Source organism: Nestor notabilis, unplaced genomic scaffold, assembly GCF_000696875.1.
Source record: "Nestor notabilis isolate BGI_N333 unplaced genomic scaffold, ASM69687v1 scaffold20228, whole genome shotgun sequence".
In the NCBI taxonomy this organism is placed as follows: Eukaryota; Metazoa; Chordata; class Aves; order Psittaciformes; family Psittacidae; genus Nestor; species Nestor notabilis.
The window spans coordinates 16,336-30,145 of NW_009939029.1; the positions used below are offsets into that span (position 1 = coordinate 16,336).

The window sequence follows — 13,810 nt, forward strand, 5'->3', positions numbered from 1 at the left end:
ACTGTATGTGTTGATGCTAACTCAAAGGAAAAAAACACACTTTCTGGTTCTTGACAGGACATCAGAGTTCTGAAGTTTTTCAACTTGCATACGGATGTTATAAATAAAAGTCCGTCAGGAAAAAATGCTTTACTAAAAGTTATCTCTCATTTTTTAAAGTGCTGTCTAATTACAAAGACTTAACTTGAATCTCCTGAATTCACAAATTGAGAATAGGAATTAAAACTGGTATTATTTCATGCTAAAAAGGGAAATGGTTTTTTGAACGTAACGTTTTTCAAATTCTGATATGCTGTATTGGCAGTCTTGCAAAACTGTACTTGCCTACTGTGATTGGGGGATCATTAATTGCCCACAGTTAAAGTCCATGTTGGTAGGAGATGCTTATAATGGTTAGCAGATCAGACAGAAAAACATCTGCCATTTTGCAAAGCTGATGAATATAGGTGTGTTTACATGAATTAATTGGTACTGTAGGAAATGGTAGCATGCCAGTAGCTAACTCATGTGTCTTCTTCTATTTAAGGTATCTAGTGGATAGTCGCTGGTTCAAACAGTGGAAAAAATATGTTGGCTTTGACAGCTGGGACAAATACCAGATGGGAGATCAGAATGTGTACCCTGGTCCTATTGATAATTCTGGACTTCTCAAAGGTAACTACTTCCAATTGTGTAATAAACCAATACTAACATTCCATGGAAATTTGTCACAGATTATTCATCATTTGTATTTGACAGTGTAAAGGAGTCTCGGTATTTATAAAAGTGAAACTTCTTGTTTGTTTGAGACCATGACAAGGGAACTGGAATAGATTTCCCTAACAAATCACAATTTCATAAATGAAATTATTGGAACTTCTTTGCAATGGTAACAATATTTAATAATGTACAAAGTACTGGCTTATAATGATGTTTTGGGATATGTTGGGAGTTGAAATTTAGTTAAGTAGCTAGCCCGAGTTCAGTAAGCATGGTTTTGGGTTGTTTGGGTTGGTGATTTTTTGTTTTGTTTTTTTTTGCCTTTTTTTTCTTTTTATCTTAAATAGATTGGTTGATTTAAAATAACATTTTTAAGTTGAATTCTAAAATTTCTTTTTGTAAATGAGCTCCAAGTCCTTACTTTGATTCTGGAACATTTGAAGAAGTAGTAGTATGCAGTTCAGTGATACTATAAAGTGGTATGAAATGATAGAGGACAATTTTCTAATTTTATGGTCTTCTAAGTATGGTTAAACTCTGTCCCTGATATGATTACTCAGGTCAGACTGGCTTTTGCTGCACTGTAGGCAGATCTGTAGGCAGAGGTCTCAGAATACTTTCCCAGATATTTTAATCTTTAGGTCAAATTGTATATTTAATGTCCAATATTGAAATACTATGGAGCTATTAATATTTAGTCTGCAAAATCCAGTAGATACAAAATCTAGCAGATAATTGGTTTCCTTCTTTGCAGTTACAGGTAAGATAATAGTACCACATAATTTGTTTGCACATAGTAATATAAATTTTTATAGCTTCGTGGGGTTTATGATGAACTCTGACTTTCTTCATTCAAAACTTCTCAACTGTAATTAATATCTCACTATTTTACAAGCTAAATGTTAAAGATAATTACCTCTTTCATAGGACGTATCATACCATGTTGCACTAGTTGTCAGAGTGAGTATGCATGTCTGACAGTGACTAGTATCAGTGCCTTAAAGAAGGTGCTGTATTGTTGTGTGCATGTTCTCTTCTATCCACAAACTTAAAGATCTTTTTGCTCCAGGTGAGTGATGTGTTTTGTTTTCTGAAATGTGAGGATCTAGATATTTTGTACATTTTTGCAGTAAACCTTGCAGTGGGGCAGGCATGTTCAGGTAAGCCTTTTCAGTTGCAATCAGATGTATTAAGAAACTTTTTATCCTCACTGAGGCAGCATCAGCTTATTCTTTGTTGTGTCTACCCATGTTAAAAAAAAAAAAAAAAAAAAAAAGTGATTTCTAGAAGTGTAAAGCACTGTGTTAGTTGATCTCTATTATTTATATCTTGAGCTATATACATATTCAGATTATGTTTGAAGTTACTGTGGATATGGAGCCTAATACATTAGGGTTAAGTCTAAAGTAATTTTAGACATTTTGCTAAAAGCTGCTGAAAACCTGTGTGCTATCATTTTGACACTGCTTGTTAATATCCCTTTCAAAACAAAGACAAGGTCAGGGTTTATGAACTTTACTTTTGGCTCATTCATGGTTTTAAAATGATGGATCTGCATTGGCAGTGATACAGTGCATCCAGCTACTGTCTGACATCTATTCCTGTGTGAAGGCAGTTTTAAAATTAAGGTCATATGTGTTCAGCAAATAGTAGCTGTCTCCTTCAACTGCAAAGCAGTAGTCCTCTATACTGTTGCCTATGTAACATAAATTGAACCTGAAAATACTTGGGTTTTAATCTTGTCTTTGACATGTAGTATGCACTAGTTGCTCTCATACTGCTCTCCTTCAGTGTTAAGCCTGAAAATCTGCTTCTGATTTAAAGAATAAAATTGGCATGCTTTCTCAGATATTCTGCAGTGTAATAGAGAGAGATAAGGAAAACTATTGTTAAATCCAAGAAATACTGATTCCAGGAAACTGTATTAGTATGTTGTGCCTGTATTACCTAAAGGCTGCTGCCTTATTTCCAGAATGTTTAGATGAATTGAGAGCAGTGAAAAGTAACAGGTAGAGACTTTTAGTTAACCTCAACGTATGTAAAAAAAGTTGTTAAATATAGTAGAATACAGACATGCCACCTTCAAAAGAAGAGGTATATAGTCAACTTTAGATTAGCAAAGCAAGCACAAGGAAGTAGTTAGAATAGCTGATTGTTCAACAGTGTTGAATATGAGAGACTGAGTCGGGGGACTTCTTTAATGGAATAAAGTTCCGAAAAAAATTACACTAGGAGAAATGTTGGCGTTTTAGAAAGATCAAATGGAATCCAGATTAGATCTTCTCTCTATGAACTGTAGCAATGTCAGCTCAGTACAGAAATACAGTATGAACCTTTAAAGAGATGCCTGAAGATGTGTTTGTGAACTTTTCCCCACCCTTTGCTTCCAGTTATAATGGGTGCTTGCTGGCCTGTTGCTGGGTACTTCCAAATGGAAAGACAGCAGCCCTAATTGTCTGAGGCTCAGAGTGGCTCAGATCTGGAATTACATTTTACACGTATAAGGTAGTTGCTATTTTACTGCTGTAATAAGGAGTGAACAGAAACTAAAAGCATGCTACTTAATAAAGAGGTTGCCAAGATGTACTTCTTTCAATTGCTACATCTTGCCGTCCCTGTGAAGAATTTTATAAGGACTGTGTTTCCAGAGCACGTGGGATCCTTTAAGTAGGAGGGCTGTACCATGTTATTTTCCCAGCCTGACATGGAGTGAATGACTTCAAACTTTGTCTTTGATCTACTGTAACTACCCATTTCTGCATTTTCAGTGAAGGGTGCAACTGTAGCATGAAATGGAAGTTTCCATGGTGATGTGGGATTATGTGCGAAGTGGGTGGAGAAATGGATTGGTTTCTCTGAGTCTGTGATGGTGTGTGATGACAAGTTAGGCACTTAGCATGAGGATATGGAGTTGTCACTTGGGTTCCTGAGTGTAGGAATACTACCTTATAATAGGTGTGCTATGCAGGAAATGGGTAGTTTGCCTAAATAGTTTCAGGAAAGTTTTGCTTTGAATACCATAATACCGATAACATAACTGACTCAGAAAATATTTTTTTTTTTTTGCTATGTTATATTAAAAACTCAAATAACAGAATTACAGTATTCAAGTGAAAATATCTTTCTCTTTTAGATGGTGATTCTCAGTCTCTCAAGGAACATCTCATTGATGAGCTGGACTACATCCTTTTGCCAACTGAAGGCTGGAATAGGCTAGTTAGCTGGTACACGCTGATGGAAGGTCAAGAGCCAATAGCACGCAAGGTACCCTTAAATAACCTACTGGGTTGAACATGATTCAGATTAAGTCCTGTAAATATGGAGGAGTTGCGCATGAATTTATTAGAAAATTGTAAGTCCTGGCCTATGATAATCATATAGACAACTCCTGCTTTAGTTGCTTGTATATATTTAATTTTTGTTAGTGTTGAGAAACAAGGATGAAAAGGATATAACTTTTTTTTTTTCTTCTTCTGGAAGTAAATCCTCTTAATATTTCAAGAAGAACTTGCATTAGAAGCTTGTAAGTCAATTAGTGCAAATGATTTTGTAGTTAGGTATAAAACCATAAAACTGTATTGACTATATTAATGAAGAGCCTAGCTCTAATGATGTTAACTCTGGCAGAGTAATTGGTAATTCCTTTTCTGATAAGCACAGTCTTACGTGTTCAACAGCTTGCTAAGGGAATTTTTTTTTTAAGCAAAAAGCTTACTTCAACACAAGTAGTAATCCATGGTATGGTGGATACTGTGGTCCTCTATCAGTATGAGATACTTAAAAATTAACATTTTTAAGTTAATTTTTGTTTGCTTCAGGACATACCATCCTTCTTATTAAGGTGATATGACATTTTACTAGTTTATTGATCGTACAATATTTTTGATAGACAAGTAGATCATACAGTATTTTTGATAAGACAAGTGCAAGGTCCTACGCCTGGGTCAGCACAACCCCAGGCACAGCTACAGGCTGGACAGAGAAGAGATTCAAAGTAGCCCTGTGGAGAAGGACTTGGGGTGTTGGTTGGTGACATGAGCCGGCTTCAGTGTGCGCTTGCAGCCCAGAAACCAACAGTATCCTGGGCTGTATCAAAAGAAGCATGACCAGCAGGTCAAAGGAGGTGATCCTGCCCCTCTGCTCTTGTGAGGCCTCACTTGGAGTATTGTGTCCAGTTCAGGTGTCCTCAACATAAAAAGGACATGTTGCTGCTGGAGCAAGTTCAGAGGAGCCCACGAGGATGATAAGAGGACTGGAGCACCTCCTGTATGAAGACAGGCTGAGAAAGTTGGGGCTGTTCAGCCTGGAGAAGAGAAGGCTGTGTGGAGACCTCATAGCAGCCTTCCAATATCTGAAGGGGGCCTACAAGGATGCTGGGGAGGGACTCTTCATTAGGGACTCTAGTGGTAGGACAAGGGGTGATGGCTTTAAACTTGAACAGGGGAAGTTCGAGTTAGCTATAAGGAAGAAGTTCTTTACAGTGAGGGTGGTGAGGCACTGGAATGGGTTGCCCAAGGAAGCTGTGAATGCTCCGTCCCTGGCAGTGTTCAAGGCCAGGCTGGATAGAGCCTTGGGCGACATAGTTTAGTGTGTGGTGTCCCTGCTCATGGCAGGGGGGGTGGAACTAGATGATCTTTAGGGGCTTTCTCACCCTAACTATCCTATGATTCTATGCTTCTATGATTCTATGATAGTATTATTTCTTAAGATTTTCAGTCTAGGGACTACAGTTACATCCTCACTGTAGTGAATTATTTTAGTTTTAAAATACATTTTGTTATGTTTGCCACTTCTAAATTTACCATTGGGGTGATTCTGTTTGTTTGTTTCTTTGTTTGTTTGTTTTAATTCCTGAAGAACTGCTGAAGTAATATTATGATTAGAATTTAGTTTGATATGACTTCTGGTGTAATGTAGCCTTTTCTTCTACGGCATGATTATGGTCTAGCTAGGTGCATGCTGGCCTCTTGAAGTCCATTCTCTTCAAACAAATGCCAGGTTTAGCTATAGAAGAAATTTGCTGTCTTTAAGATTCATTTGGTCAGCAATAGAGGTAGTTTGTTGGGGGTTTGTTTTAACATTCTTCTTAACACAATAATTATTTTTTTAAGAGACATCCCTGAAATGTCTCTTTTTCTTTAGTTCTTTAAGAGCCGAAATCCTTTAAAATGGCTCTTCTTCTTTAAAGATGTATCTGTTAACAACTTGTTACTGTTTTTTCTAAAGATGGATTTCAGCAAACTGAATGCTCTTCCATCATCACGGTAAAGTAAAAGTTCTGTCATTTTTTCACTTTGGGGGTGAAATATAGGGAGAGAGAAGGGAAATTACAGTAACTTGCCTTCTATGTGGAAGGAATGAACTGGAAAAATACAGGGAGTGTAATGAGTGGCTGTGTAAACTGGCATGGCTTCATTGTTTTCTGCTATGAAACAATGAAGTAGTTTCATACTACTTCAGTATGAACAGTAGGTCTGAGAGATGCATATTCCAGTTCAGAATTTTTCTTTCTGATACTTTCGTCATTTGTTCATGAATCTTTCTCCTGTCTGCTTTAGTGTTTTTTTCGTAGAGGTGGGATGACACTTTTCTTTCATTCCTTTTGTTACATCAACTTTTTTTGAAATGTGGATCCAAATTTTAAATGGATTTATTGTTTTACTTGACCCATGTCAAATGACATTACAACTTCATGAAATAGAATGTGGCAATACTACCACTAGAGCATCAGTTTTATCCTCAGAAATTCCTTAGCCATAGCACTCAGTTTTGTTGACAGCAGCTATTTTGTTGTTACTGTAGAAGGTGAAAACTCTACTAAGCTGCTTAAATGCAGATGCATTTTTATTTAAGTATCATGCTTGACAGTAATTAAAGCTAAGGCAAACTACTGAGTAGCAATGAAATCATTCACTGATATATTTCTTTTTCCTGTGACACATGAATACAAGTTATATTTGTACAGCAGATCTCTCCCAGCAATTAGCTGGTGGCTTTTTTTTTTTTTATTATTACCATATTTGTCAGATGTATCACATATCAGGGCAATGGTTATTTTTGGAACAGTCTACATGACTAAGTACTGCAGTTACACTTTGGAAGATCAAAGGGAAAAACATTTAAGAGGTGACCCTGAATATTTTTCTACGCTTTACTTTTATATAAAGAAAAAAAAATCCTTTATACTTAATTATTTTTTAATGTGTTACAGAAATGAACATGAAATAAAAACCTGTAATGAGTAGGTGAAATTTCAAATTAATGTGTTAGCATAATATAAGTGGAGTATTTGTAGGTTTTATTTAAAAATGTGATATCCAGATTTTATTAGCATGTATTCTTGTTTTTATATGTATTCTTTAACTGTGAAAACTAGTTCTTCATGTCTTGAGGAAGTGGCATACAATGAATATATTTTGAAATAAAAATAAATTTTGGTGTTTTTTATTTTTTGAGTATCTTATCTTTTGGGTAAGTTATGTTTTCCACTGTTCTTAAAACATTGACAGTCATGGTGGAGGTGTTATACACAGGTAAGACAACGTAATCATGGAAAAAAAGTACTTTTTAGTTTGCTGCATTTCTAAAAAGTTATGGGATAATTTTAGTTCTAATTTTTGAAATTTATTAAGTTTCTTACATTCCCAGAGCTTCAATTTCTTGAAGAGTTCTCAAAAGTATTTTGAAGTGTGTATATAAAAACACATTTGAACTGATACCTGATCCCAATCTGTTTTTCAGGTCGTTGAACAGGGTATGTTTGTAAAGCACTGCAAAGTAGAAGTATATCTAACAGAATTAAAGCTTTGTGAAAATGGAAATATGAACAATGTTGTCACACGAAGATTTAGTAAAGCTGATACAATAGGTATGCGAACTTTTTTTTAAAATATGTGATTGTTACTTGTTTAAATAATACTTGGTAGCAAGTTCTGAATAAATAAGTCTCTAGGTGAAATGGTAGACAGGTATTGTAACCGTTAAAAAGCATGGGACTAGCTTTGTTTGGGTTAAAATTTAAAGTGAAATAGTTTGGAATATTTAGGATTTTTAATGCAATTTTTTTTAAAAATACATAGTTGTGCAGTTTTATCTAGGCATCTGTGTTAATGGTAGAAGTTTGTGTTTTCCAAGAGGTAAAGTGTGATATTTATTTATTTTACTGGCTTCCACAGTAGTTTTTCTTGTCTTTTAGTGTGTAAGAAGCACAATTGTTTTCTTTTATGTGTTTCTATTCATGTCTTTCATTAGCCAAACCTCTTTGGTCATATAATAGGAGAAAGGTATAATACAAAACACAAGAATTAATTGAATTTATAAATTAATGGCGAACAGTGACCTACAAAGGCAGTATTCTTTGGGCTGTGCAGTGGTAGGCCAGGCACAATCTTTTACAGTAACAGAGTCCTGTATTAAACCTTTAACTTACCTTTATTTGTAGTTATTGTGGCTGCTTTTTGAGTCATTGTTTGAAACCATATTTTGGTAACATTTGTCTCTGAAAGTAACAGTCAGAACATATGGAAAGATATTACTGATGATATGAGCTCAACTTTTGGTGTATTTGTGCATGTGTATCCAAGAGAAGAGTATTTCAATCAACTGTATTTGTGCAGTTAGAACCGTACTTTATGTCCTTGGCACTTTATGCCTAGCCATTACTCTGTTTACGTTCTTTGTTTACGCTCTTTGTTTATGTTCATGCAGCTGGCTTTTTTTGGAGGAGCCATCTGATTTTTAACAATATAGGATCTATCTTATATGGGATCCATAACCTTTAACTCTCAATTTGAACTATCTCAAATTGTGGCTGTATAGCTGATGGAGTGAGAGGCATTTTTAAAGGGCAGTTCTTCCCATCTCGTTTAGACATCATCCTAGTACTATTCATCACATACATGGGATGTGAATAACACTACTAGAGGAGAACCCTGTACGCAATATGCCTCAGACCATGCCTGTTTAAATATAGTGTTTTCATTTATACTGGAACAGACACTTTAACTTTAGATCATAAGCTAGCGCACCAGCAGTGGTTCTGGGGGGGAAGAATTGCAGAGTGTGCATTGGTTACATTGATGGAGGTATGTAAAAGAACTTCAGTTTCACAGTCTCAAAAGTACCATAATAGTCAAGTGGAACATGCTCTTCCCAGACTCCTGGACATAATGTGTACTCATCTGTTAGGATTGATGTGTCGTGTCTCATAACAGTTCTGTTAGTGAAGCTGGAATATGTTAAAGATTAACATAATAGATGTTAACTTAGCATTTGCAAAGAATAGGGGATGCAATGCTCAAATAATTAATTATGATATTAATAAGAGAATGAAAAATTCTTTTGTATATACTTATAGTGAAAATCATTGCTAAATCTGTATTTTATTTTCTTTTTAGAAGATTGTTGCTGACTGGCTTCATTCTTACATTCAAATACAGTTATTTGAAATCACTGGTTCAGAATTGATTCAGACAGTACATGATTTTGGGTTTTTTTTTTTTAAAGTCAATAAATCAAGTAACAGCCTGTTGCCCTGTTGATAGCACCTACCTTGCCTACGTGCTATCTCTGTTAGAGAAACATGATCCAGTCTAACTCTTGGTTTCATAATAAAATGCATGCTAGCTAGTATAGAAGGAAATTGTATACGGTTGCCTACAGTATCTACAAATCTTATATTGGCCAGTTGTCACGCATTTCAGAAACCAATGGCTGCATTTTTATAAAGTACTTTTCAAGCTTCAGGTCTCATTGTGACTTTTCATGTTTAACATAGTGGAGGAGGAAATAATTCTTAAGTAAAAGGGAGCAAAGGGAATGTTAGAGGAGCTGACACAGTGGTGTTTTATCCTCAGATTTCAGGGGAATATCTCTCAAAGAGCTTACAGTGCTCACTTTCTAAATTGTGGTTTTAGTGGTCATCAGGAATAAACAGTATATTTCTTGACTCCTCTTTTGGTTTTTGTGTTAGCTGTTATGTGACTTGGCTGCCATGGGGTTTTGTGAGTGTACCAGTTAAAAAAAAAAAAACAACCACCAAACCTAAGATTGCTATGGTATAGCACTGTGCATGTTAGATCAAATTAAAGAACTCTATAGTAAACTGTATTTTTGCATAAGGAGAGTGGAGTTGATTATGAACTACTTACATTTCAATTGTAGACAATAGTTATACTACCTTAAAATTATGTAACACTTTTTTCTGTCAAGTAGTGTACAGTCTGGTAGACCTTCTTATGTTAAATCTTTCAGGGGTATAAAATCTTTCATCATCCTTTTAATGTAAATTTATGCACTTCAGTTTTACAAAATCGTCTTTCATTTCTGTGAGCATGTAGATTAAACTTTGCACATGTAGATTTTGGTTGGTGCTAATTGCACTAGGATATGGGTAGTAGAAGAGTGAAAACCAAGAATGGTTCAATTTAGGGAGAGGAACTGTTCCCTACCCACCCACACTCCTGTGTTACCACACTCTGAGAATTTAGTAGATGGGTACCTAGGTGCCTCCTGTACCTGTTATTATCATATTGTCAGCTTATTGTTATTTGGTCTGCTTTGCTACAAGATACAGGAGGGAATAAAATAGTCCTCTGGCTGTTTCCATTTTAAAGGCAAGGGAACTAGCAACTTCTTGCTTGAACTACAACATGGTGTAGTTGCATGGCTATTTTTTCATTTTCATTAATGTTTTATTTGTAATATAAGAAAAGAGTAGATGATTCTGATGCTTTATTTTTATTCTGCTTTATGCTCTTTGCGTAGTGAAGTGCTAAACTTGTGCTCTCCCTTTCAATACAGATACAATTGAAAAAGAGATAAGAAAAATCTTCAATATTCCAAGCGAAAAAGAGACCAGATTGTGGAACAAATACATGAGTAACACTTTTGAACCTTTGAATAAACCAGACAGTACCATACAGGATGCTGGTTTATACCAGGGACAGGTACAGTGTAATACTTTTTCTTTTATTTTTTTTTCCTTTTAATATGTTTGGGTTTTGCTCATGAAAGTGTAACCATACCTAATGTAATTTTCCTTCTTTTTAAATGAAAATTGCCTCCTATTAGATTGGTTAGGGATAGAGGACTTTCTAAACAGATTCACCAAAATAAAAGTAAGTTTTGAGTGTTTTTTCAGGATTAAAGATGAGTTTAACTCTCCCAGTGAATTAAAAGTACATGAATGTAATGTTTCTGACTTGGTATTTGGCAAAACCTGAAACTAAAAAAAAAAATAAATTATTCCTAAGATCTGGAATATGGTCCTGTAATGAAACCCAAAATTTCAAGAACTTTTTAGGTACTCTTAGAAGAATAATGTCTTCTACTCAAATTCCACTGCCCAGATTTCAGAATTTAAGAAACAGTGAAAAATTTCCAGGTAGAACTATCGAAATAAAAAAACCTGAAAATCTACTTTTGCATGGGACTGTATCATCACTTTAAAATCCCTTTTGGGAGAATTTCTTACAAGATACTTTTTCTACCTTTTCTGATAAATGTAAAGAACAACCACTGGATGTTAAAGCTACAGAAATATAAACATGAAGTGACTGAACAATTGCATCGTTAGAATAACTTTTCAGATTATTACATTGATTCTTTAGTCTTCAAATAGAGTTGGATATTTTTTCAACATCTGTAGTTCATGCCGTCATGCTACAAATATGAATACATGAAATCTGTTAGTAGTAATTATAGTCAAGATTGTATTAAAGTATTTCCTTTTGCGTTGAAATACTTGACTCTAACCTACTTACAGCCGTATTTATGCTGTGCTTCTGTTTTCTTTTATGGCCTGAATGGTAAGTAAGCAGTGCACCAAAATAACAGCTTGAGCTATTGTGCCCTTTAGCTTCATGCTGCATCCACTTAAACCCTCACACAGGTGATTTTAACAATGCAGACATGCTGCTGGAAGAGCTCGTATCTCCCATTTGCGTCAAAGATGTGACTTGCAAATTGCCCCTATCCCAGTGAAACATTAACCTTGAAGCAAGCATGGTCTAATATAGCCATAGAAAGATCTCTAGGTGACATCTGTACTTTCAGAAAAACAAATATTGTTCAAAACCAAGTTTAACAGTGATTTCTGAAAATGCTAAATGTTGTGATAGGCAGGGTGTGTTTGGTCAGTTGCACTCGCTGGCACACAAGTTTTATTTTTCTTGCTGAGCCTCCTAATCTAGTAAATTATTTTGACTACTAAAGTCCATCTAACCTAATAATTATTTTTTTTACTGTATAATTCTAAACTATGTATGCAGTTGAATAATTCTATGTTTTAAATTTATCGGTTGGTTTCTGAAGTGAGCCTTTTGGGGTTCCACTGAACTTTTTAAGTCTAAATCTTCCTTTTATTTAGTAGTTTCTGAGAGCCAGTGGAGGGAACTATGGTAGGATGTGTCTTACAGCATTCATGACCAAAGACAGCAGACCAGTCTTTTGCAGAGAGAAAGCTAATTTTCAGTGTCACGTCTTAGTGTATTCAGACTGAAAATGTGATTACATTTTCAAGTGGCAGCATGACTTATATATAAGGTTTTGGGCATAAGTACCTATATGAATGTATGTCACTGTGTAGACACATTACAAGCACAGCATGACAGTTGAAACATCAGTGTATAGTTATGCAGAATTAGTTGCATTGGAAATTAAGAGTTAGATTCCATTTAAATACTGAGTTTACTTGCCATTTCAAATGATCTGGCTATGCCAGCTGTCAATCCAGAAAGGCATGTGCTTTTTGTAGGTCCTGTGTCATATCTGCCAGCATAGGGCAGATATCTCAAATACCCAAAGGCGCTTCAAATGGCAGTTGATGCCTGTGTTTAGGACTGCGTGTTCTGTACTCCCTTTTGTACCAGTAACAACTTAACTGAAGTTAATTTCATTAGCCAACTGTCTTACTGGAAAATTAATATTAGATGAATATTTCTGCAAAAAATACTGGAGTAACCAGACAGGTATGACTTTAAGGCTATCAAGGCAGAAAGCAGTTTCATTTGGTTTTCTGGTGCTTTGTTTTTTTTCTACTAATCTGTGTTGTGTGCGATGCAGAATTCCTTTGGGAATATCCCTTCCTTAACAGGGGTGTTGTATGAACATGGGATTTCTATATATTCATAGATGCTGCTTAGACATTGCAGGTTATCTTCTGACCTCCTTTAGAGGTAAGGTCTTGACATTATATCCATAGATTCTAGAGGCATGGAAGTGTTAAGTGGCTTGCTTGAAGTTGCAAGAATTAAGATGTGGGGAGAAAAAAGTGAATGCAGCAAGAGGAAGGTGCAGTGTAATTGAATATTCTTGAACTTTGGGGAATAGTAACTTAAACATCAGTCTTTTCTGTCTCAATCACATGTCAGGAAATCCATTAAAAAGATAGGAACAGAAAGCAATCTATTGATATTTCAGTTTTCTTATTATACTTTTTGTGGTAGGTACTGGTGATAGAACAGAAGAATGAGGATGGATCATGGCCAAGAGGTCCTTCAACTCCTAAGTAAGTTGAGAATTTAAGTCATATAGTTACTCACTATAGCTTGACTATTTTCACGTGTTATTTTGCTAAAAAAAAAAAATCCCAACCAAAAACAAAACCCAAAACCAAACAACAAAAAAAACCCCACACCAAAACCCCTATTTTTAAAAGTGGCATTTTTAAGATTGGCCTTCAGATGTTTTAGCTGAAAACATGCTGAGTAGTGTATTTGTAAATGGTACATACTGTAAAATATGACATGATAATGATGACCTCCTGCATGTACATTGCTTAATTTTGTTGATTTCAGCCAGTGATATACATTATTCTGCTTAAAAATAGTATAAAAATTCATAGTAGAAAACTCTAAAACTTATTTATATTTCTGTTTCAAAGCATAGTATCTTTAATACAGGTATATATATTCAGTATTTTTCTTCTATGTAAATGTTTTCATGGATAGTTTGTCCTTTTATTGTCGGAGCACAATATTTACATATAAACATTATTTAGATTGCAGTGTACATTACCAGCATGTTACTTTTGTTCTTTGTCGGGCTATCACCAGTTAACAGGGTACAATGTGTTTTTTTTCTTTTCTGTTCTGCTTGCTGCCACTATCAA

At 35.2% G+C, this 13,810-nt stretch overlaps 1 protein-coding gene across 1 annotated transcript; it reads left to right on the forward strand.

Annotated features, from left to right (window-relative positions):
* Nucleotides 1-526: 526 nt before the first annotated feature.
* LOC104409714 (ubiquitin carboxyl-terminal hydrolase 15-like) lies at nt 527-13,207 on the forward strand (the record flags this gene model as incomplete). Its single annotated transcript, XM_010019669.1, has 5 exons — nt 527-654; nt 3,833-3,963; nt 7,441-7,567; nt 10,501-10,646; nt 13,146-13,207. Coding segments are annotated over 5 exons (594 nt in total), but the record flags the coding sequence as incomplete, so codon positions are not given.
* Between the last annotated feature and the right edge of the window lie 603 nt (nt 13,208-13,810).